Source organism: Galeopterus variegatus, unplaced genomic scaffold, assembly GCF_000696425.1.
Source record: "Galeopterus variegatus unplaced genomic scaffold, G_variegatus-3.0.2 Scaffold604, whole genome shotgun sequence".
In the NCBI taxonomy this organism is placed as follows: Eukaryota; Metazoa; Chordata; class Mammalia; order Dermoptera; family Cynocephalidae; genus Galeopterus; species Galeopterus variegatus.
Genome location: NW_007726715.1, coordinates 5,158 through 31,438, shown reverse-complemented (window position 1 = coordinate 31,438; position 26,281 = coordinate 5,158). Strand labels below are relative to the sequence as shown.

At 38.2% G+C, this 26,281-nt stretch overlaps 1 protein-coding gene across 1 annotated transcript in view; it reads left to right on the top strand.

The window, feature by feature from the left end:
- Positions 1-25,137, top strand: part of RAD9B (RAD9 homolog B (S. pombe)) — a 29,585-nt gene extending 4,448 nt beyond the window's left edge. Inside the window, exons 5-10 of the mRNA XM_008570466.1 lie at positions 12,443-12,542; positions 15,770-15,858; positions 22,204-22,310; positions 22,396-22,460; positions 23,673-23,795; positions 24,933-25,137. Coding sequence (XP_008568688.1) covers positions 12,443-12,542; positions 15,770-15,858; positions 22,204-22,310; positions 22,396-22,460; positions 23,673-23,795; positions 24,933-25,137 — 689 coding nt within the window. The remainder of the gene's footprint in view (positions 1-12,442; positions 12,543-15,769; positions 15,859-22,203; positions 22,311-22,395; positions 22,461-23,672; positions 23,796-24,932) is intronic.
- The last annotated feature ends 1,144 nt before the right edge of the window (positions 25,138-26,281 follow it).

Below are 26,281 nucleotides of genomic sequence, written 5' to 3'. Positions count from 1 at the left end.
CCCTTGGCTTGGTGTTGTCAGCACCACACTCAGCCAGTGAGCGAACCGGCCATCCCTATATAGGATCCGAACCCGCGGCCTTGGTGTTATCAGCACCGCACTCTACCGAGTGAGCCATGGGCCGGCCCATGCTGTAGAAATTTTATAAAATGATTGATATTATTATAATATACATATTTTCTTTTGCAGCTGGCCATTAAGGTGATCCGAACCCTGACCTTGGTGTTATCAACACCACGCTCTAACCAATTTTATTTTCTTTTGTGACTTGTTAGTGGTACAAACTTTGGCTGCATAAAAACCAGTTTTCTTAAATGTCCATTTTAATTCACATAATTGGCTGTTCTAAAATCAACTGGCTTGGCTGGTCGGTTATCTTAGGTGGTTAGAGTATGGTCTTGATAACACCAAGGTCCAGTCAATCCCTATACTGGCCAGCTGCCAAAAAATAAAATAAAATAACTGGTTTGATGATATTCTGTAGGAGTGTTTTGTGTGTGTTGACTTAACCACAAATGCTCCTTGGTAAGAACAGAAAAGAATAATGTCTGCCTGTGTTGAAAGCTCTTTAAAGTAAATATGATCATACCTGGGGCTGAAAGAAGTGTGGTCACTGGCTCAAGGTCACAGAACTAGTAAGTTGCAGAGCCTGGATTTGAGTCCAGGCCAACGAGAGTAGGCCCCAAAGCCTGCATTTACTCTCTGCCACAGCAGGCTGTAAAACAGATTTCCTGACTCCCAACCTTGCATGCCAGATATTAAAATGTTGTACTCACAGGACTTTTACTTGCTTAAATATGTATAGCATACTGATTCAGAGCATGGACTCTAGAGGCCACAAGGTCTAGGGTGAAATCTGGTTCTGCCCCTTCCTTAGTGAGACCTTTGGCAAATTATTTTACATCTTTGTGCCTCACTTTCCCAATATGTGAAATGAGAATGTTAGTACCAGCTTCCTGACGTTTTTGCGATGATTCAAGAAGTTATTCTTGTAAAATATTTGGAAGAATGCTTGGCACATTCTATAAGTGTTAGTTCTAGTTATATTTAATATGATTGCTGCTATTTTCTTTGAAGTTAACTGGTAGATTTTTACTCTTTAAGAAATATATATATATTTTTTTTTCCTTTTTTTTTTTTGTCTTTTTTTTTTTTCGTGACCGGCAACGGATCGCAACCCTCAGTGTCGCACCCGTACCGGACCGGGACCGGCAACGGGATCGCAACCCTCGGTGTTGCGCTCGCACCTCGCTCAGCCAGTGAGCGGCCGGTCTGTATGTGGGATCCGAACCCTCGGCGGGAGCGCCAAGCGGCGCACTGTAGCAGTGCGCCACCGGGCCGGCCCAGAAATATTTTATTTGTGGTATTGATCCAGATTTTTTTTGGAGTGGAATGCTGCTATGGGAAGTTATCTTACTATTATAATTTATCTTATATTTCTTTTTTTTTTTTTTTTTTTAAAGATGACCGGTAAGGGGATCTTAACCCTTGACTTGGTGTTGTCAGCACCACGCTCACCCAGTGAGCAAACCGGCCATCCCTATATGGGATCCGAACCCGTGGCCTTGGTATTATCAGCACCACACTCTCCCGAGTGAGCCACGGGCCGGCCCATTTATCTTATATTTCTTAGTTTTATCTTATATTTATCTTAATAATACATTTTTATTTCAGCATATATTTATATTCCTTAGTTTTTTCCCCTTCAGAATCCCATTGATTTAACATTATTTTTTCCCTTCTTTGAACTTTTGTTCATGTAATAGCAGAATCATGAAAACAGCGTGATTAAATGCACAGCAAGCCTTGATATCACAAAGATGTGGGTGTGAATTCTGATCCACCTCTTACTAGCTTTGTGACAGTAATAAGCTCCCTGAACCTTCATTTTCTTCTCTGTAAAATGGGGATAATCTTGCCTACCCTCACGTCGCAGGGTTGCTGTGAGGATGAAGTGAGACCTCATACGTAAAGCATATAGCTTGGTGCCTGGCCCATAGAAAGTAGTCACTAGTCAGTGACAGCTGTTACTACAATGATCCTCTTCTCTTATCTCCAACTAGATTTTATTTATTTTCTTTTTTAATTAGCAAATTCATTGTTACAAATTATAATTATTCTTTATTCCCCTTACCCAACCAATCACTCTCCAACTCCCCTCCCCTCCCCCATCTCTAGTATCCTTAGGTTTGTTCTCTCTTTCTGAAAGTTCAACGTATTATTGTGGTCCCTTCCTTCCTTCGTTCCTTGCTCTCTCTTTTTCTCTGTTTCTGTCTTTCCTTTTCTTTCTTTCTTTCCTTCTTTCTTAGCACTCAGTTATGAATAAGGACATGAGGTATTTCTCTTTTTGTGTCTGGTTTATTTCACTAAACATAATTTTCTCCAGGCTCATCCATGTTGCTGCGAATGGCAGAATTTCATTCTTTCTTATGACTGAGTAGTATTCCATTGTGCATATATACCACATTTTCCTTATCCCATCGTCTGTCAATGGACATTTAAGTTGGTTCCATATTTTGCCTATTGTAAAAGAGAGCTGCAATGAACATGGGAGTGCAGGTATCCCTTCAACATGATGATTTCCATTCCTTTGGTTATATACCCAGTACTGAGATTGCTGGATCCCATGGTAGCTCTATCTGTAGTTGTTTGAGAAACCTCCATACTGTTTTCCGTAATGGCTGTACCAATTTACAGTCCCACAACAGTCTAGAAGTGTTTTTCTTTTCCCTTGTCCTTGCCAGCATTTGTTATTCTCAGTCTTTTGAATAATGGCAATCTAACTGGGGTGAGATGATATCTCAATGTGGTTTTTGATTTGCATTTCCATGATGATTAGTGATGTTGCACATTTTTTCATGTACCTGTTGGCCATCTGTATGTCTACTTTGAAAAATGTCTGTTCATCTCCTTTGCCCATTTTTTAATTGGATTATTTGTTGTTTTTTATTATGAAGTTGTTTGAGTTCCTTATATATTCTGGGTATTAATCCCTCGTCAGATGTATAGTTTGAAAATATTTTCTACCACTCCATAGTTTTCTTTCTGCTCTGTTGATTGTTTCCTTTGCTGTGCAGAAGTTTTTTAGTTTAATATAATCCTGTTTGCTTATTTTTTCTTTTGCTACTTGTGCTTTTGGGGTCTTTTTTTTTTTTTTTTTTTAAAGATGACCAGTAAGGGGATCTTAACCCTCGACTTGGTGTTGTCAGCGCCATGCTCTCCCAAGTGAGCTAACTGGTCATCCCTATATAGGGATCCGAACCTGTGGCCTTAGTGTTATCAGCACCACACTCTCCCAAGTGAACCACAGGTCAGCCCTTGCTTTTGGGGTCTTATTCATAAAGTTTTTGTCCAGTCCTACTTCCTGAAGTGTTTCCCCTATGTTTTCTTTTAATAATTTTATGGTTTGGGGTCTTAAATTTAAGTCTTTAATCCATTTTGAGTTGACTTTGGTATATGGTGAGAGGTACAGGTCCAATTTTGTTCTACTGAATATGGATGTCCAGTTTTTCCAGCATCTTTTATTGAAGAGACAGTCTTTTCCCCAATGTATGTTCTTGTTGCCTTTGTAAAAGATCAGTTGGCTGTTAAGTATATGGGTTGATTCTAGGTTTTCTATTCTGTTCCATTGGTCCAAGTGTCTGTTTTTATGCCAGTACCATGCTGTTTTGGTGACAATAGCTTTGTAATATAATTTGAAGTCAGGTAGTGTTATGCCTCTGGCTTCATTTTTTTTTTTTTTGGCTAAGGATCTCTTTAGCTATTTGGGGTCTTTTGTTGTTCCATATGAATGTTAGGATTGTTTTTTCTATTTCTGTGAAGAATGTCATTGGTATTTTGATGGGGATTGCATTGAATCTGTAGACTGCTTTGAGTAGTATGGACATTTTCATGATGTTAATTCTTCCAATCCAAAAGCATAGTATGTCTTTCCAACTTTTTGTGTCCTTTTTAATTTCTTTCAGTAGTGTTTTTTAGTTTTTGTTGTAGAGCTCTTTCACCTCTTTATTTTTTTAGTGACTGTTGTAAATGGGTTTACTTTCTTGATTTCTTTTTCTGAATCTGCTATTACATGAACAAAAGTTCAAAGGAGGGAAAAAGAAATCAAGTTTGTTATTGGGGTACTGATTTTGTATCCTGCAACATTACTAAAATTGTTAATCAACTCTAAGAGTTTTTTGGTAGAGTCTTTAGGTTTTTCTATGTATAGGATCATGTCATCTGCAAACAGGGACAGTTTTTGTCCTTTCCAATCTGGATGCCCTTTATTTCTTTCTCTTGCCTGATTGCTCTGGCTCATACTTCCAATACTATGTTAAACATAAGTGGTAAGAGTGGGCATCCTTGTCTTGTTCCTGTTCTTAAGGATGATATTGGCAATTTGTTTGTCATATATGGCTTTTATTGTGTTGAGATAATTTCCTTGTATACCTAATTTGCTGAGAGTCTTTGCCATGAAGGGATGTTGAATTTTGTTGAATGCTTTTTCTGTATCTATTGAGATAATCATACGGTTTTGTCCTTGGTTTTGTGGATGTAGTATATAACATTTATTGTCTTCTGTATGTTGAACCATCCTTGCATCCCTGGGGTGAATCCTGCTTGGTCATGGTGTGTAATTTTTTTGATGTGTTGCTGTATTCTGATTGCTAGTATTTTGTTGAGGATTTTTGCATCTATGTTAATCAAGGATATTGGCCTGTAATTTTCTTTTTTTGTTGTATCTTTGTCTGGTTTTGGTATTAGGGTAATTCTGGCCTCATAGAATGAGTTTGGGAATGAGTTTGTTTCAATTTTTTGGAATAGTTTGAAGAGAATTGGTATTAATTCTTCTTTAAAGGTTTAATAGAATTCAGCAGTAAAGCCATCCACTCCTGGGCTTTTCTTTGTTGGAAGATTGCTGATTACTGCTTCAATCTCATTGCTTGTTATTGGTCTGTTCAGGTTTTCTATTTCTTCTTGGTTCAGTCTTGGTAGTTTGAATGTGTCCAGAAATTTATCCATCTCCTCTAGGTTTTCATATTTGTTCACATACAGTTGTTTCTAACAGTCTTTAATGATTCTTTGTATTTCGGTTGTATTGTTTGTAATGTCTTTCTTTTCATTTCTGATTTTAGTTATTTGGATCTTCTCTCTTCTTTTTTTTTTGTTAACCCAGCTAATGATATTTTATTTATCTTCTCAAAAAACAACTTTTTGTTTCATTGATGTTTTGTATCATTTTTTAGGTCTCTATTTCGTTTAGTTCTGCTCTCATCTTATTTATTTCTTTCCATTTACTACTTTTAGGATTGGAGTGTTGTTTTTCTAGTTCTTTGACATGTAGTGTTAGGTAGCTTATTTGAAGTCTTTCTGTTCTTTTGATGTAAGTGTTTATTACAATGAACTTCCCTCTTAGTACTGCTTTTGCAATATCCCACAGGTTTTGGTATGATGAATTTTTATTTTCATTAGTTTCAAGAAATTTTTTGATCTCCTGTTTAATTTCTTCTTGGACCCATACATCATTCAGGAGCCTGTTGTTTAGTTTCCATGTATTTATATAGTTTCCAGAGTTTTGCTTGGTACTGATTTCCAGTTTTAATCCATTGTGGTCTGAAAAAATATTTGGAATGATTTTGAGTTTTTAAAATTTGCTGAGACTTGATTTGTGACCTAACATGTGGTCTGTCCTGGAGAATGTTCCATGTGCTGATGAGAAGAATGTATATTCTATAACTGTGGGATGAAATGTTCTGTAGCTATCTGCCAGATCCAGATGGTCTAAGGTGTAGTTTAAATCCTGTGTTTCTTTGTTGAGTTGTTGCCTGGAAGATCTGTCCAATGCTGTGAGAGGGGTGTTTAGGTCACCCACTATTATCATATTTGGGTCTATTTCTTTCTTTAGGTCTAAGAGTATTTGCTTTATGTATCTGGGTGCTCCAGTGTTGGGTGCATACATATTTATGATTGTTATGTCTTCTTGCTGGATAGATCTCTTTATCATTATATAGTGGCCTTCTTTGTCTCTTTTTATGGCTTTTGGTTTAAAGTCTATTTTATCTAAGAGTAGCTAATCCTGCTTGCTTTTGCATGGTATATCTTTTTCCTCCCTTCACTTTTAGTCTCTGTGTGTCTTTACAGGTGAGATGAGTCTCTCGAAGACAGCATATAAATGGGTCTAGCTTTTTAATCCAATCAGTCAGTCTGTGTCTTTTGAATGGGGAGTTTAATACATTTACATTTTGGTTTATTATTGACAGGTATTGTTTTACTCCTTTCATTTTATTGTTTTTTGTTTAGATGTTTTGAATATCTTTTGTTCCTTTCTTCTCTATTTATTTTTCATCTTCAATGTTAGCTGGACTTTTGTGGTGGCATGATTTAGCTTCTTTCTATTTCTTATTTGCATGTTTGTTTTAATGGCAGGTCTTGCTCTTTCTTGTGTATCCATGATAGTGGTTATCATTTTTTGGATTGTGGATGCAAAACTCCCTTGAGAATTTCTTGCAGGGCTGGTTGTGTGGCGGTGAATTCCTGCAATTTTTGTTTGTTTGGGAAATACACTATTTCTCTCATTTCTGAAGGATAGCCTTGCTGGGTATAGAATTCTTGGCTGGCAATCTTTTTCTTTTATTTTGAGTATATCATCTCATTTTCTTCTGGCCTGTAGGGTTTCAGTTGAGAAGTCTGCTGTTAGTCTGATGGGATTTCCCTTTATAGATGACTTGACACTTTTTCCTTGCTGCTTTTAGAATTTTATCTTTGTCTTTGAGCTTTGCCAGTTTGACTATAATGTATCTTGGAGAGGATCTTTTTGGATTCAATCTGTTTGGGGATCTTTGTCTTCCTGGATCTGAAGGTTTGAGTCTCTCCCTATACCTGGGAAGTTTTCTGTTGTTATTCTCTTGAATAAGTTTTCAGTGTCTTTTCATTTCTCCTCCCCTTTGGGAATGCCCATGATTTGGATGTTGGTGTGCTTGAGGTTGTCTGTTACCTCTAGAAAAAAATGATTTCCTTCATTTTTTAAAATTCTTTTTTTCCTTTCTTTTTGTCTGCTTGGGTTATTTCAAAAAGACCATCTTTGAGATCTTAAATTCTTTCTTCTCCTTGCTCTGGCCTGCTGCTCAAGCTCTCTGTTGTGTTTTTTATTTCATTGAATCCTTCAGTTCCAGGAGTTCTGCTACATTCTTTTTAAAGGTATTAATCTCTTTGTAAATTTCATCCTTCATATACTGGATATTTTTTCTTGTTTCATTGTATTCTCTAATTGAGTCTTCTCTTATCTCTGAATTTTCTTTGGATTGTTACTCAGAATTCCTTTTCAGACATTTCAAGGGTTTCCTGCTCTGTGGGGTCTGGTACTACTGTATTCCTTTGATGGTGTCATATCTTCATGTTTATTTGTAGTTCTAGTATCTTTTTGTTGATGTGTAGTCATCAGGTAGAACACCTGTTTCTTCTATTACTCTGGAGTGGGCTGTGAGGAGAAAGACTTCCTCCTCTATTTACAGGCTCTGTTGGTGACTTTTCTTGTGTTGATGCAGTCGATTGTGTGGTGGGCTGCCTGTAGGGTGGCCCTGGCTGCTACTGTAGTGGTGAGCTGCGTCTGTGGTGGTAGTAGGTGTAGTGGTAGCTGTGGTGGACCACCTGTGCAGAAACAGTGTTTGTGGCACTCACATGGGATGCTCACCTTGGCTTCTGCTTGGGCAGTGGGTGGGGCTTTCTGAGGCTTCAGGCTGGGCCCCCAGTGGTACGTGGGACACGGCTCACCTTGGCTCCTGCTCAGGTGGTCCATCTAGATTTTAAACAACCTATTGTTCAGTTTCTGAAATATCTCTCAAGTGGTTTGATTAGAGTAATTCTCTAATCATTTAGGACCAATTCTATTGCAGGGGGATTAAGAGTAAGTCAGTTGGTTTATGCCAGTGATGGCATCCCTGTAGCTGGAAGTGGAATCAGTTCCATCCAGACCTAATGGCTGCTACACACTAGGGAAGGGGTGGCTCAGGAAGGAAGGAAAGTAGGGGATAGATTCTGCTGCAGTAATTGGTTTAAGTATGTATACTTTCCTAAACTACATGTGCTCAGCAAATTACGCTTGCAATTTTACCTTAATAATCTGGTGGAAAATCATTTCTCAAATTTAGTTGAGAAAAGTCACCCGAGTAGAGATATCCAGTTAGCTGTTAGAAATACAGATGGGGAATTTGGGAAGAAATTAAGGGTAGTGAAGTAAATTTGGCTCTCTTCATTAGTAGAAAACAATTGTCAAAACACAAGCTACTGAAAAGGACGAGCCTCTCTGCTCTGAATCTAACCGTAAACAGTATCCAGAACAGTGACTACTTGGATTATTAGCATCTGCTAATAGAAAAAAGTGATGATTTCTATCATTTATATCATTAAGTGCCAGGCTTATCTGAAGTATTTTATCTGCCTATTAATTATCTCACCAATCCTCCATATTTCCTTTTGCGCTAGCCCCAGAGTTGCTAAAAATGAGTCAGTGGGTTGTCCTTGAAGAATATGCTATATACAAGCAACCTGCTAGTAAGTTCTGTCCTGCCTCAAGGAGCCAGGTCTCCAACAGAGAATGGTTTCCAAGAGAAGGTGCATTGGGTTGAGTGAAAATAAAACTCTTATTCATACCTGTATATTAATGAAATGATGTGGAGAGGGCTGGATTCTCCCTTCAAAGTCTTAAGTTTTTGTAAAGAGGTTCTCTACAGGTGTGCTCATGACTTCAAACTAATTCAAAAAAAACATTTGAATAACTTACAAGATTTTTGAAAGTATCACTGGCCTCCACAAATGTAATTACAAACTCCACAAATGTAATACCTCTAAAATAATGGTTGTTCCTTATTTGTACTGCTTCAGGTTTTGAAAGAGTTATCTGGACCCACTGAGAGAAGTTTCAAATTGAGCTTATGAAGTGACAAGCAGAATTCCACTGTAGCATCTGGTATCCTATGTCTGGGTGCAGATGGTATAAAGCCCTGCTACTCAAAGTGGTCCTTGGATTGGCTGCTGGGCCCCAAACTGTTACTGGTCTGTGAGTCAATGGTATCATAACGAGCTTATGCCAGAATTTAAGTGAACCACATTGCTAAGCACTCTCTTTGGTTCAGCTAGTTTTTATTTTGTTAATAGTATTAAGACTTTCTTGATGAAGGAAATAAATTCTGGTGACAACCCCTTATCTCATTACAGTCCAGGAATTTATGCAGTACTAGATAAAGTTAATAAATGACCCACAGAGAAAACAGGGCTTCTTTTTTTTTTTTTTTTAAAGATGACCGGTAAGGGGATCTTAACCCTTGGCTTGGTGTTGTCAGCACCACACTCAGCCAGTGGGCTAACCAGCTATCCCTATATAGGATCCGAACCCATGGCCTTGGTGTTATTAACACCGCACTCTCCCGAGTGAGCCACGTCAGCACCACACTCAGCCAGTGGGCTAACCAGCTATCCCTATATAGGATCCGAACCCATGGCTTTGGTGTTATTAACACCGCACTCTCCCGAGTGAGCCACGAGCCGGCCCCTGAAAACAGGGCTTCTAAATGTTTATCTCATTTGCATTCTATCAAGGAAAATTATTATTAAACTGGAAAAACTAGAAAAACCACAGTGAAGAGGTACTTCAAGCCAATTTGCTTTAAGAAGGGTACAATGAGTGTTCTTTGGGCAAGAGATTCAAAGAGGGAAAGGTAAAGAGGAAAGGCTTTCTGCATAGTGGTGTCACATATGGGTAAGTTTCCAGCAGGTAGAAATGGGAAGGCATTCTAAGATAAAGAAGCAGTGTGATTCAAGGTATAGGTTGAAAGTGTTTAGTTTATGTTGATAAGGAAAAGGGGGAAGAAGGCAAGTAGCAAGAGATGGAGCATCAGGGATGACAAAGAAAGGAGACATTTCTCAGCTTGTACATCCTCAGCAGTACCAATATTCATTTGATTCAAATATTTGTTACATAGAAATGAATACTCATAGGCTATTTCTGAAGAATACCTAAGAAACTGGTAATTTCTTCTGTGGCGGGTTCTGGGGTGGCAGGAGTCAAGGGGTGGAGAGTGACTTACCTTTCAGTGTCTTTGGTATCTTTTGAATTTCGTATCCTGTGCATCTATTACCTGTCCCTCCAAAAGTAACTTGAAAATGTTTTAAAAATAGGTAGTATCTGTCAACTTTTGAGCTTTGTGTCTTCTCAAGACAGCAGCCATAGTGATCCTTTTAAAATAGCTCAGATTATGTCACTCCTGTGCTCAAAACTCTTAAATAGCTTCCTGTTTTGCCCAAGGTAAAAGCCAAAGATCTTAGGATGGCCTAGAAGGTCCTCCATGATTGAGAAGCTCTAGTGTGCTACCTCCTCAGGGTGTGTACCCCGCTCCTTTGCCTATTGTTTTACTTATGTATTTTCTTATTGTCTGTTCCCCTCACTAGAATGTATGCTCTGTGAGGACAGAGATTTTTGTCTGATTTGTTCCCACTAATCCTGGCTCGTTTTTTTTTTTCCCCTTTTTGTCTTTTTTTGTGTCCGGCAACGGGATCGCAACCCTCAGTGCTGCGCCCGCACCTCGCTCAGCCAGTGAGCGGGAACTGGTCTGTATGTGGGATCCGAACCCTTGGCGGGAGCGTCGCCGCACTTCCCAAGCGGCGCACTGTAGCAGTGTGCCACCGGCCGGCCCCTAATCCTGGCTCTTTTTTTTTTTTCGTGTCCGGCAACGGATGCAACCCTCAGTGTCGCGCCCGTACCTGACAGGGACCGGCAACGGGATAGCAACCCTCATGCTGCGCCCGCCCCTCGCTCAGCCAGTGAGCGGGAACCGGTCTGTATGTGGGATCCGAACCCTTGGCGGGAGCGCCATCGCGCTCCCAAGCGGCGCACTGTAGCAGTGCGCCACCGGGCCGGCCCCCCTAATCCTGGCTCTTAAAGTAGTCCCTGTGTGGTAGATTACAAAAAAGGTCACAAATTATTTGTAGCCTCTCCCATCAAAAGCTGGAGTCTTTCCCCACTTTGACTCTCTGCTGGCCTCAGACTTGCTTTGATACCAATAGAATGCACTAGAAGTGATAAGCCTAGGCTTCAAGGGACTTGTCCGCTTCCACTGTTGCCACAAGAACCTTTCTGCCTGCACAGGAACAGCATGGTGTAGCCTCTCGGAGGATTAGAAGCTGTGTGGTGAGAGGGCTCAGTCACCTCAGGCATCTGGTTGTCCTGGCTGAGGCCCCAGACATGAAAATGAGGCTGTCCTAGATGACTCAGCCTCAACTAAGCATAGCCTAGGCCAGAAGAACCACTCAGCTAAATCATAAGAAATAACAAATATTTGTTATTTTAAGCCACTAAGTTTTAGAGTAGTTTGTTATGCAGCAAAAGCTAATAAAGCAGGGGCCGGCCTGTGGCTCACTCAGGAGAGTGCGGTGCTGATAACACCAAGGCCACAGGTTCGGATCCCATATAGGGATGGCCGGTTTGCTCACTGGGTGAGCATGGTGCTGACAGCACCAAGTCAAGGGTTAAGATCCCCTTACCGGTCATCTTTTATAAAAAAAAAAAAAAAAGAAAAGAAAAAAGCTAATAAAGCCTAGTATGTAGTAGGTGGTCAGTAAATATTTATTAAATTAATAAATGTTTCTGTTATTTGTTTGTTTGTTCTTTAATTTTCTTTGTTTGTTTTTGCTATTGTTATTAATTCAGTAAAAAAAACCCCAACATGTAAATTGAGAAATGTTTTTTCTAAGTGAGTCCTTTTGATTTTCACTGCAACATTTTTATGCTGTAGAAAGTTATAGCCCACCTGGATTTTATTACATGGATTCTCTATGCAAACTTAGATTCAAATTCTACTTGTACTTGTTAAAACAATGTAGCCTTGAAAAGTCACTTAACCTCACTAAGTTTCCTTTTCTGAAGATTGTGAAGATCAGAGAGAATGTATGTAAAATGTATGCTACAGTTCCTGGCACATAGGGTCATACCCCTTATTGCTACCTCCTCCTTTTCCTCTAAAGGGAAAATAATTCACAAATGATGTTGAGGTCTAACTGCCAAGAGTTCTATCCAGAAATATAAGTCCTGAATTAAAGATACTAAAAGAGAATTGTAGAGCTATGATCTATAGTGAGCAATCACTATTTGATATACAATTTAAGAAACTACCTGTATTTCGAAGGAATTTGGGTACTCTGCTGCCTGATTGTTCAGAGGTTGTGACATTGGTTTGTGTCCACTAGGGAGCGATAAACACATTTCATTAAGGAATAGTGCTTCTCCAAGCAATATGCACTTGCCAGATGGAAAATGTTACTTTAAGTTTATTATTTTAATTTGGCTGTGAAATTTAAGACTTTTTTTTTTGTCTTTTTCTTTTTTATTTCCATTTTTTATTTCAAGACTTTTAAAATCTGTTCATTTTACACTTAAAATTATTTAAGAAGTTGCTTTATTCTTTTTAAGGTATTAAAAGAACTCACAATGTGTGTTTTCAAGAAAGTCAGCCTTTGCAAGTTATTTTTGAAAAGAATATGTGTGCTAATACACTAGTGATTCAACCAAGGTAATAAGTTCTTTGTTGTTTATTTTTCTTTTTCTGAATATAGTATGGTTACAGAGTGAAGAATTAATGGCCTAGATCTTTTCAATCAGTTATATTTTATTTTATAGCTAAAACTTAACTTGGAGAAATTACCTTACAGCATCAAGAGGAAATCCTGACAAAGATAATAGTAGATAATAACTGCCTCATGGGAGCAATAATAATTTAGTGGCCAAGAAAGTTCTAAAAATATCCCATAATGTTTTTCTACATCAAGTTCTATCAAAAGAGAAAAATATATTATCTCATAGTACTTTGCATTTATATGGTATCTATATAAGTCTTAGAATACACGGCTTGAAGAATTTTTAACATTTGTTATATGAACTGATTTTTTTGCCTAAGTGGTACATTTTTTTTCCTCTAGAAAATGAGTGAGGCATATTTGTCAGTGAAAGTGTACCCAATTTTTCAGTTAAGCTGTAGCATTAAACATTAATAATTAATGTTTAATTATTGCTAAGCATTGTTTTGTGAGCCAAAAGATATTTTATCTTTATTGTTTTTTAAATTACAAAAGCAATATATGCTCTTTGTGTTACATCCAAAATATATAGACAAGTATAAAGGTGAAAAAGGAAGGTCTTTCTCCTCTACCTACCCCAGATCCTACTTGGCAGAGGTAACCTCTATTGACAGTTTGGTGTTTCTATAATTCTCTCTCTCCCTGTGGCTATCTCCTTCTTTCTCTTTCTCACCCCCATCCCCCTTCTCTCTTCTATCGCATACTAGACATATAGTTTTTTTCATTAAGAGAGTGTTTAAATAAGGGAGTAGCCAAGGATAGCCAGATAAGGCCAGGGGAATAGAATAGAGAGGCCAGGAAACAGGCTCAACATGTTTAAAAGTGTAACCAATCAAGTAACAAGGAATAAATAAATTATAGAGCTGAATTGTACTCTGTGAGGATGGGTTCTGTGTCTGCCTTTTTTTCCCGAATATACTTCATTCTGAATACTCTTTTGTGATCTTTTTTCCAGTTTACTAACTTTCTTATCAGCTGGATCTAATCTATTCTTAAACCTATCTGTTGAGCTTTTAATTTTGGTTATTGTGTTGTTCAATTCTAGAACTTTTTTGCTATTTTTCTGGCCTGACGTGTTCTTTTCTATTGTTGGTCTCTAATGAAATTCTCAGTCTTGTCTTTATCTTTTTGAACATGGTGAACATAGCAGTTCTGACATCTGTGTTTTATAACTCCTCCGTTGTCTGTTTCCTGTTGTCTCAGAGTGTCTGCTGATTTTCATTTGGGTGGTCATGTCTCCTTGTATGCCTGGTTATTTTTTATGTGCTGGACGTTGCATTATCATAATTGTTTGTAGGAAAAACATGAGGCTTAGGATGCTGTTATCTTTCCCCAGAGAGCTTTATGTTGGGTTTTGGTAGGTGCCAGAGGTACTAGAGATCTGGGTCACCATCATTATTAGGAATGGACTGCTGTTGCTAGTAGCAGCTAATGAACGTCTTATTCAGCATGGGCTGTGATTGGGGATGCTTTTCAATGCCTTGCCCTTGGCCCCTTCTGTAGGTGAGCCAGGGACACGTAAGTTCTCTGTATTGCTGTGCCTGGCACATTCTCACAAAAATGTGCTGTAGCTTACCTGGTGGATATAACCATCACTGATCATGTTTATTTCCATGAAAAATGTGGTCTGAGTTGCAGAATTTTACAAACTGTTTGTGAATGGAGGCTTCCTGCAGGCTTGTTCTTGGGAAATGATGCAGTTTATTTGCTAAGTTACACGTATGGATAGCCCATTGGTCAATGAAATAGTGGTAGGGCCTAGGCACTCTTTCCTGCCGAGTAGGATCTTTTCTGCTTCTAATACAGTTAGCAGAGATTTGCTGGGAGTGTTAGAGCCCCTGTCACTGAATAGACCCAGAAAACACAGATAGGGTCACCACAGTGCAATCTAGGACTTCTCATTTTTAACCACCAAGGATTAAGGGTGTTGAGATCTAAAGAAATAGTTACTGCAATTGTTTTATGATATCTCGGAGAGACAATTGCAGCCAGCTGATGCCAGAAATCTCTGTGGGCACTCAGCATCCGAACATGATGTGTCCTGAGGGTCTGGAGTGTTCTTTGCTTCTGGAGTTGCCATGGCAGCTCTGGGGCACCGCTTCTCTGCCTGGCTGCTCTTCATGACTTGCCTGCTGGGCTGAAATGTCCTTCTGCGCCTGTTATTTGTAACCCATTATCCCTTTCTGCACCAGGAGACCCAGCTGTCAGTCATCATGCCTTAGACACACAATCTGTATGTCTCTGCATGTGCAAGTAGATTTCATCCTTTCCAGCAGAGCTCTCAAGGCATCATATTTTTGAAAGTATAGAACAAATCCCCTAATTGTTAGGGGTCTCTGTCCTAAGCCCTTCTCAATCCTGGCCCAAGCGTGTGGTCTCTCAAAAAAAGCAGCAGCTAGGGCCGGCCCGTGGCTCACTCGGTAGAGTGCGGTGCTGATAACACCAAGGCCGCGGGTTCGGATCCCATATAGGGATGGCCGGTTTGCTCACTGGCTGAGCGTGGTGCTGACAACACCAAGCCAAGGGTTGAGATCCCCTTACCCGTCATCTTTAAAAAAAAAAAAAAAGAAATGTAAATGATATTCCAGAGGCAAATATATAGTCCAGAGAATGTGAATACTCCTTAAGTCAGCTCTGCTTAGAGTTACCTAGATGTAATGGAGAGACTAAAGCACAATTAAATCAGGAGTTTTGGTATCAAGAAAATTTCCTAGGGTTTTTTTGGCACATAAAGCTGTTTGAGACTCTTTAACCTCAGACAATTTGATTTTGGTGATTGCAGTAAAGAGAGAATACAAAGGAAGGAACTGTATTATTTTAAAGTGAAAAACCCTGTTGGTTAGAGCGTAGTGTTAATAATACCAAGGTCAAGGGTTTGGATCCCCATACTGGCCAGCTGCCAGTAAAAAAAAAGTACAAAACCAGTAGAACCAGCGCTTAACTTGTGTCAGATGACTTCTGTAGTGTTTACTTTGTGCCAGGTTCTGTTCTAAACAGTTTACATTTGTGAATTCATTTCATCTTCTTATGATGAAGGAACTATTATTACCCTCATTTTACATATGAAGAAGTTACAAACGGCGAAACTATGTGACCTGCCTGGTGTCACACAATAAGTGGTAGATTATGATCGGAATGCAGATAGTCGGTCTCCAAGGTGTAGGCTTGTTACCACTGTGCTAGCATTGCTTCCTGCAAGTCCATTTGGCATTCTATTTTGGCACTCAGGAGTACATGATCTGGAAACTATATGTTTGGCCAGGGAAAGGGTCTGTTTTATGTTCCATCATGCCACCTCCCAGTAGAGATTACCATTTAGTAACCAGGAGAAATTGTCCTTCATGAATAGCTTTCTGATGAGTACTTGTACTCATAGTTATGGTTGACTGGGGACCCATTATTTAATCTTATTGTTGAACTTCCTCTACGCTAGCACACTGGGAGTGATGTGAGCCTTCTTGTTTGGGATGAATGTACATTTAAGGTATTGTTGGGTCCTTTAAAAAAATATATCATTTAAACCTCGTCCTTACTACTTATGCAATTCATGTTCATTTAATAAAATTAAAAATACAAAAAAAAGCACAAATAAAAAGTTACTTGAAATCCCACTATTCAGAGATAAGCACTTTAAGAGTTTGGTATGTCTTCTTCTGTACTTCAGATTTAACAACTGGAAATTGGTTGAGTGCAAGTATGAAATACTATGAAACTATTAAAAGTAATGTTATGTGTGTGTATGTATAAAAACATTCCTCTCTCTCTGAGGGTGTATATCAGAGATGTTTATTGAAGCAATTATTGTAGTGGAAAACAAAACACCAGCATATATACACAAATAATTATAAAAGCATACTTACTGACTTAGAAAATAGTTAGGATATATTACTGAGTAGATTATAAAATGGTATGTACAGTATGGTCATATTTTCATTTAAAAATGTGCACATAAAAGTTGAATTAAATATTAGGAAGTAAAATTCAACACTTCATTAAGAAAATTATAAGCCAGGACCAACTAGGATTTATTCCAGAAATGCAGAATTTGTTCAGTATTAGAAAACCCATTAGGGCCGGCCCAGTGGCGCACTGCTACAGTGTGCCGCTTGGGAGTGCAGCGGCACTCCCGCCGAGGGTTCAGATCCCACATACAGACCGGTTCCCGCTCACTGGCTGAGCGAGGTGCGGTTGCAGCACCGAGGGTTGCGATCCCGTTGCCGGTCCCGGTCCGGGAGCGACACTGAGGGTTGCGATCCATTGCCGGACATGAAAAAAGACAAAAAGGAAAAAAAAAAAAAGAAAACCCATTAATATAAAACACTATATTAATAGATCTAAGGAAAAAATTTATATGATTATCTCCATAGATGCTGAAAAAGTCTTAGAAAAAGTGTAACACTCATTCTTGATATAAAACACTGAAGAATATAGGAATTGATGGGTACTTTCTTAACATGATGAATTATATGTATTTTACATATACCTAAAGCCAGCATCTTCATAGATAAACACTATTGTCATTTCCACTAAGATCAGAAACCTGTTATCTCTACTACTATTTAACACTGTACTAGAGTTATTAGTCAATACAATTAGATAAGAGAAGTCAATTAGAGGCATTAAAGAAAAAGTGCCACTATCTCTTTGCAAATGACATGGCAGTACACCTGGAAAACGCTAGAGAATCAATGACAAAACTGGGCCGGCCCATGGCTCACTCGGGAGAGTGCGGTGCTGATAACACCAAGGCCCCGGGTTCGGATCCCATATAGGGATGGCCGGTTCGCTCACTGGGTGAGCATGGTGCTGACAACACCAAGTCAAGGGTTAAGATCCCCTTACCGGTCATCTTTTTTCTTTCTTTCTTTTTTTTTTTTTGTCTTTTTCCGTGTCTGGCAATGGATCGCAACCCTCAGTGTCACCCCCGTACCGGACCGGGACCGGCAACGGGATCGCAGCCCTCGGTGTTGCTCCCGCGCCTCGCTCAGCCAGTGAGCAGGAACCCTTACCGGTCATCTTTTTAAAAAAAAAAAACTAACTGAAACAATAAAATAATTCAGTAAGGTAGCAGGATATAACATAAGCATGATGGGTGGGTGGGTTAGCTCATTTGGTTAGAGCACAGCCTTTTAACACGAAGGTTATGAGTTCAGATCCCCATATCGGCCAGCCGCCAAAAAAACAAATAAACAAAAACCATAAGCATGAAAAAATTGAATAGTTTTTATATACACAAATTATATTCAGTTAGAGGACATAATGGTAGAAAAAGACCCATTTACAAAAACAACAAAGAAGATTAAATACCTTAGAATAAACAGTAAATTTAATGTAAATCCGTCCATAGCTGTAAGGAAATATTGATGATTCATTAATGGCCAGAACTGTCAGACACAGATACGAGAACAGGACTTTTATTATTTTTTATTTATTTATTTTTTTTGCCTTTTTCGTGATTGATAAGGGGATCACAACCCTTGGTGTGGTGTCGCCCACACTGCGCTCAGCCAGTGAGCGCACCTGGCCATTCCTATATAGGATCCAAACCCACGGCAGGAGCGTCGCTTCGCTTGATTGATAAGGGGATCACAACCCTTGGTGTGGTGTCGCCCACACTGCGCTCAGCCAGTGAGCACACCTGGCCATTCCTATATAGGATCCAAACCCACGGCAGGAGCGTCGCTTCGCTCCCAGCGCCGCACTCTCCCGAGTGCGCCACGGGCTTGGCCCAGAACAGGACTTTTAAAATAAAAATTTGCTTACCTGAAGGTTTTGAAAATTAAGTTTGATTTCCAAAATAATCCCTACCTGTAGATATAATTATCTTTCAAGATCCTTGTGTTACAAGGTTCTGAATAATATTTAAGTTATTAAAGATATGATTGAAAAAGAAAACAAAGAATATATGTGAGTGAAAATTGTATCTTTATATTTTTCTCATTGGAAATTTTATTCATCCCAGATCAACTTAGATAAAAACTCTGGCATTTAACATAAATGACTTTATTTGTGTGAAGTGGACTTGTATCAGGCCCTAAATTGTTGGGAAGCTCAAGAGGAATGTATAAATATCATATTGAATTTTTCTTTTGAACAAAGATATTTAAAAATAGTATACGTATATTGTGGGAGGAGGATAGGAGGAAATGGGATGGGGTTTGGGAGACAAAATAATTCTTTTTTTCTCTAAATTCTATGAGGAATAAAGACAAATCTTGGATGGAGTTTTGTCTTTTGGATTATAGCCATCCTAGTGGGTGTTTAAAAAACGCTTTTTTGAGATATAACTCACATACCATACAAGTGATCCATTTAAAATATCCAATTCAATGATTTTTAGTATATTCACAGACGTGTGCAACCTCCATTACGATTAATTTTAGAACACACAAAAAATAATTTTAGAACAAAAACATTTTAGAACATATAATCACTGCCCCAAAGAAACCCCATTTCCTACTAAGCCCAAACCCCAGTCCCTGGTAACCACTAATCTGCTTTTTGTCTGTATGGATTGCCTGTTCCTAGGACATTTCATATATATGGAATCATATGCCACGTAGCCTTCTTTATTTACCGTAATGTTTTCAAGGTTGTTCCATGCTGTAGTATGTATCAGTACTTCATTTCTTTTTACTGCTGAATAAAGTTCTTTTGTTTGGATATGCCACATTTTATTTATCCATTTCTCATACGATGGGCATTTGTTTTATTTTTTTGGCTGTTATGAATAATGCTGCTATGAACATTCATGTACAAGTTTTTGTGTGGATGTATTATTTCATTTTTCTTGGGTACATACCTGGGAGTGAAATTGCTGAATTATGTGGTAATTCTATGTTTGACATTTTGGAAAATTGCTAGACTGTTTTCCAAGACAACTGCACCATTTTACATTCCCATCAGCAGTGTATAAGGTTTCTGATTGCTATTGTCTGTCTTTTGGATTATAGTCATCCTAGTGGAGTGGAATAGTGTCTCATTCTGGGTTTGATTTGCATTTCTCTAATGACTAACACTGTTGAGCATTTTTTATGTGCTTATTGGTTATTTGCATGTCTTCTTTGGAGAAATTTCTTTTCAAATTACCTGCCCATTTTTCACTTGGGGTATCTATTTTCTATGATTGTTCTATGGTGGTGATTGTTCTATGTACTAGTGTCTTATTAGATGTACAATTTGCAAATATTTTCTCCCATTCTGTAGGTTTTCTGTTTACTTTCTTGAGGACATCCTTTGAAGCACAAAAGTTTTTAATTTGGGTGGAGTTTAACTTATCTGTTTTTCTTTTGTCACTTATGCTTTTGGTGCATCATTCATTTTTACATCATAAAAGAATATGTGAAAAGGGCATAATACTTGTATTTGATTATCTTGGAATATACATGTAAAGTTCCAAACATCAGGGTTTGCTCTAACAGTAGTTGTTGAAAAAAATCCAAGTTCAATAATCTCTTTTTGAATAGAAGACATATAAGATATGAAACTTTCCTCTGTTTAAGGAAACATGATGTGCAAAAATCTACATTAAAAATTTGTAGAGTGTAGGGCCGGCCCATGGCTCACTTGGGAGAGTGTGGTGCTGATAACGCCAAGGCCATGGGTTCAGATCCCTAGACAGGGAGGGCCAGTTAGCTCACTTGGGAGAGCATGGTGCTGACAACACCGAGTCAAGGATTTAGATCCCCTTACTGGTCATCTTTAAAATAAATAAATAAATAAATAAAAATTGTAGAGTGTTTTATTTAGGGTTATCTTCAACTATGAATGACAGAAAACACTAACTAAAATAATAGTGGTTGATATAGTTATTCCATGGTCATCAAACCACCAGGGTTTTTCTGTCTTGTTCCTCTGCCATCTTTAAGAAGTAGCTTCTACTTCATGGTCCAAATGAATATTATAGCAGCATTATTCATAATAGTGATAGAGTGGAAAGCCAAATGTCATCAACTCATGAATGGATAAATAAAATGTGATCTATCATACAATTAAATATTATTCAGCCATAAAAAGGGGTGGCTGGTTAACTCAGTTGTTTAAGGTAGTGCTTATAACACCAAGGTCCAGGATTTGATCCCTGTACTGGCCAGCTAAGAAAAAATGATAATAATAATAAAAAGGAATGTGGTACTGATACATGCTGCAATATGGATGAACCTTGAAAACTTTATGATAAGTGAAAGAAGCCGGACACAGAAGTTCACATATTGCATGATTCCATTTATATGAAATGTACAGAATAGGTAAATCCATAGAGACAGAAAGTAGATTAGTGGTTTCCAGGGACTGGGAGGAGAGAGGAATGGGGAGTGACTACTAATAGGTGTGGGTTTTTTTTTTTTTTAAGGTGATGAATATGTTCTAGAATTAGATAGTGAATGATGGTTGAACCACCTTGTGAATATACTAAAGACCACTGAATTGTGCACTTTATTTTTTTCCTTTCTATTTATTTATTTATGTTTCTTTTTGAATTGGACACTTTAAAATGGTGAGTTATGATATGTGAATTATATACTAATTAAAATTTTTTTAGTGTGCTGTCCAGTTCATTCACTTGGTTAGAGCATGGTGCTGGTAACACAAAGGTCAAGGGTTTGGATTCCCATACTGACCAGCCACCAAAACAAAAAAATTAAAATCACTTTTTTAAGCCATGTTTTACAATTGAGTATGATGAATCTATTTTACCTGCTAATCCCACTTTTTGTTAATATTTTTCGAAACAGTGGGATATAATGAATTAAATATAATAACTTTATTATATGTAAACTATATTCATACATAGTAGTTCCCTTTAGAATGAATTAGCTTTTATAATATTCTGGTTATTTATTGCTTGCAACAAGCTACTCCAAAATGTAGTGGCTTAAAACAGTAACTTATTAGTGTCTCTCATCGTTCTGTGGATTGACAGGGCTTAGCTGGGCAGTTCTTACTTGGGGTCTGTCACGCAGCTGTAGTTAGATGGTGGCCGGGGCTGGAATTATGTGAGCACTCACATGGCTCATAACTGATGCTGGGGGCTCACTGTCAACCAGAGTGCCTACACACATGTGGCCTCTCCATGTCACTTGGACGACATATGGCAAGTGTTGCAGGAGACAGGAAACAAAGGCTGCCAGTCTCTTAAGGCCTGGGCCCAGAAACTGGTTCTAGGTCACTCTGCTGTATCCTGTTGGTCGGAGCAGTCACAGAGCCCACCCAGATTCAAGGGAAGGGGACAAAGACATAGACCCCACCTCTCAATGAAGGAATGCCAAAGAATTTGTGGCTTTTTAAAATCTACCATTTATGGTTATATTTTTTGTATTAAAATTTAACAAATACCTCTGAGACTAATTTTATTCCTTCTCTTCTTTTAATTTTATTCTTTTTGTTTTTTTTTTTGTCTTTTTCATGATTGGTAAGGGGATCGCAACCCTTGGCTTGGTGTCGCCCACACTGTGCTCAGCCAGTGAGCGCACCGGCCATCCCTATATAGGATCCGAACCCGTGGCGGGAGCGTTGCTGCGCTCCCAGAGCTGCACTCTCCCGAGTGCGCCACAGGGCCGGCCCTAATTTTATTCTTTATTTTCGTATAATATTAAGCAGATTTGACCAATTCTGTGCATAGTGAGATGTGTTTTGGCCCAGATGAGTTTGACTTCTTTCAAATTGGAGTGGACACTGAAATAACATTTTGCTTCAAAGAATTGAAGGTAAACAGATATTTGTGTCAAATTAAAATTCAAATTTTCACTGGTAGTTTTTTGACAAAGATTTCAAGTTTTTTTCTTCTTTCAGGGAATGCTGTCATTTTCAGAAGCTACACATACTCCTATATCCATTTATTTCGATTTTCCTGGGAAGTAAGTCCTTGGGAACTTTCCTGAGTTTGTTTCTTTTCTTCTGTTGTATATTGATAATAAAACCCTTTGGATCACTTTGAAATTAATTAACACCACAGGAATTCATAAAATTTTGAAAGATGTTATAACATGGGTTTTTTTAATTGTCCTCATTTTATTTTTTTTTATTGTACATATTTATGAGCTACAGAGTGATATATATATATATATATATTTTTTTTCCCCTTTTTTTGTCTTTTTTCGTGACCGGTAATGGGATCGCAACCCTTGGTGTCACGCCCGTACCGTGACCGGCAACGGGATCGCAACCCTCGGTGTCGCGCCCGCACCGCGCTCAACCAGTGAGCAGACCGGTCTCTATATGGGATCTGAACCCTCGGCGGGAGCGCCGCCACACTCCCAAGCGCCACACTCTACCGAGTGCGCCACCGGGCTGGCCCTACAGAGTGATATTTTGATACATGTATACAGTGTGTGATATTCAAGTCAGGGTAATTGGTATATCCATCATCACAAATGTTTATCATTTCATTGTGTTGAGAAAATTTGAACTCCTCTCTTCTAGCCATTTGAAATTATACAATAAATTATTCATTCTAGACACCTACCACTACTATAGTATACTATGTTGGTTGGTATTCATTAACCAACATCCCTATTCCTCCCATCCTCCCTATCTTTCCCAGCTTCCTGTAACCACAATTCTACTCTCTACTTCTATGAGCTCAACTTTTTTAGTTTCCACATATGAGTGAGAACATGTGGTATTTATCTTTCTGTGCCTGACTTATTTCACTTAACATAATGACTTCTAGGCTCATAAATGGCATTTTTTAACTGGTCACTTGATTGAGAAGGATATATTCTTCTGCAAAGTGAAACATTTATAAATTTGACATGGTGCTGAATAAATTGCCTAATTAAAAAATTATACATGGCTTAAGCAGGTTAAATATCTATGAAACTGATACTTTATATATTTCAGAACTAAAATTTGAAATGAGATTGAGTTAAGATGTATTTGATGAAATTGGACCTGATGATTTCTAAGGGCCCTTTCACCTTTTTGGACTATGTTAATTTATGAAAACACAAAAAGGACATCTATTTCTACTGTTTCTTTTTACTGCAGAATTAAGTATCATTTTCTAATGTGTTCCTAATGTTCATCAGAAAATGAGTGTCATTTTTGCTCTGACTTTGCCTTTTTAGACCTATGGCTTTAAGTATTGATGATATGTTATTGGAAGCTAACTTTATTTTGGCTACATTAGCTGATGAGCCAAGTAGGGCATCTTCTCCACAATCACTGTGTCGTTCACAGAAACGAAAAAGGTAAGGTCATACTTTAACTTCTCTATTGGTTGGGAAAAGCCATTGCAGTCTTATTCTGAAATAATTCAGTGGCATTCACTTAGGAAACAATTGAGGAGTGAAACATTAGAAGATCAGAAATTTTGACTAAATCCAGAAGAGCTAAAGTCAGACCTAACTGTAACAGAAACATGCCTAATTTTTTTTAAGTCAGTCAAATTTAGCAGTGGGTGGTTGTATACCAGCTTTAATGACATTAATGCTAGTAGGTTCTGATAACCCCCCACCATTGGATCAGCCAACATCTCCAATCTTGCATGAAATATTTGCTTTTTCTTCTGACTGTTTATCTTTGTATAATAATGTTTATCTTTGTATAATAGCACTATAATGAAAATTAAAACTCATTTTAAATTTTCAGTCATTGTTTTTGTAGGAGTGATATGTTAAGTTTCAAAGAAAAGTCAGTATTCACTACCTAGAACTCTTTTCTCAGATAGAGGGACAGCCATTGTTTTTCCTTCTTTCTTCTTTTCTTTTTTTTCTTAGTAAGTTTTTTGGGGGGAGGAATGCTTTGTTAACACAAAGTTACTGTGGGAAATTTGGAAAATACAGAAAAGTACAGAGAAGAAAATAAAATTCACCCATAATTGCACCACCCAAAGATAGCTGCTTTAATACTTTGGCTCACTGTATTTTCTTTCAGACTTTTAATTTTGCATATACTTGTATTTTAAAACAAGATTGGGATCATATAGTGTATGTAGCTTTGTATCCTTTTTTTTCCCATAAAATGTATTGTGGTCATGTTCTAATATCACTGATTATGACTTGAAAACATGATTTTTAATGACTGCATAAAATTCTATCATACAGATATATAATAATTTACTTAACTTTTTTTCTAACTTGGCCTTTTTACCATATCACAAGATGTCTCATGCACACTAGCTTGTTTTACTAAAAGATTTGAATCTGTCAGAAAAATTTCGAAATGATCATGTACATAAATCCTAACTTTCAACAATTAGTTCTATGTTATTTTCATACATTCCCTACACCAGTACTATCATTGTCATCCCACATTGCATCATTAGTTATATAAAAAATATATTTCAAAGTAAACAGTCTATTCATTTATCCTTGTTAATACCTCAGGTCAGATCCGACACTGTCAAATTCAGAGGCTGCTAAAAATGAAACCAGCCAGGCCTTGGAGTCTATCTCAAGAAAATCAGCACCCAGAAGTCTTTATGCTAATGAGACTGTCACAAACATCTCTGCATTGGAAAACTGTGGCAGCCCTATAATGAAAAGAGCAGCATCAGCGAGACAGAGGAAATGCCAGGGTCTTCATATCTGAGGAAGGTAAAAGAAAAATGTTGAGACATGTTCATGTCTCAGTCAAGAATTCTCATCATCTGTTTCCCTTTGCAATCTCCCTTCTCCAGCCCACTTCTAATATCTTGAAAATTAATTTTCTCACTTTTTGATAGGGGAGGGATGAAGCTAGTCTCAAATGAAGAAAAGTCTGGCTTATAGAATATCAATACAAAAGAGTTAAATTGCTCTATCAGTAATTTCTTTCTTTTTTAAAAGATGACTGGTAAGGGGATCTTAACCCTTGACTTGGTGTTGTCAGCACCACGCTCTCCCAGGTGAGCCAACTGGCCATCCCTATATAGGAATCCGAACCCGTGGCCTTGGTGTTACCAGCACCACACTCTCCTGAGTGAGCCACGGGCTGGCCCTCCATCAGTAATTTCTTTTTTTTTTTTTTCCTTTTTGTCTTTTTTTTACTGACCGGCAACGGGATCGCAACCCGCGGTGTTGCGCCCGCACCGCGCTCAGCCAGTGAGCGGGAACCGGTCTCCACATGGGATCCGAACCCTCGGTGGGGGCGCCGCCGCAGTCCCAAGTGGCGCACTCTCTAGTGCACCACTGGGCCAGCCCACGATCAGTAATTTCTAACAAAGCATATTCAAGTAGAAATTTTGGGCACTTGTTTTCAAGAATAAATTATGGTTGTTTATAGTATATTCTCTTTTCCCTATACTGGCCAGCTGCCAAAAAATTTTCTTTTAAAATAGTATATTTGAATTCAAATAATATGCTAAAGTCATATAAATGATTTGTTTCTTAAAATTAGTTTCCTTCTTCTAATTTTATTTTTCAACTTTGGTTGGGAAGTCCTTTATTCATAGTAGTTCAAATGTAAATTTTATCCCAACAAATATTACAAATTCCTTCATAGTGGAGCCCCACTTAAGAACACTTTGTTATACTACCAACATTTTTTTGTCTTTATGTATTGTATAATTTTTTTTTTATAAATCGTACTTGTTCTTTATGCCCCATATCCAATCTCTCCCCATCCACCTCTCCATCTCCCCTCCCCCCTCTGATAACTCTAGATTTCTTCTCTCCTTCTGAAAGAGTAACGGTTACCCTGTTGATTTGTTGCCTAGATGATCTGTCCAGTGCTGAGGGAGGTATGTTCAGGTCCA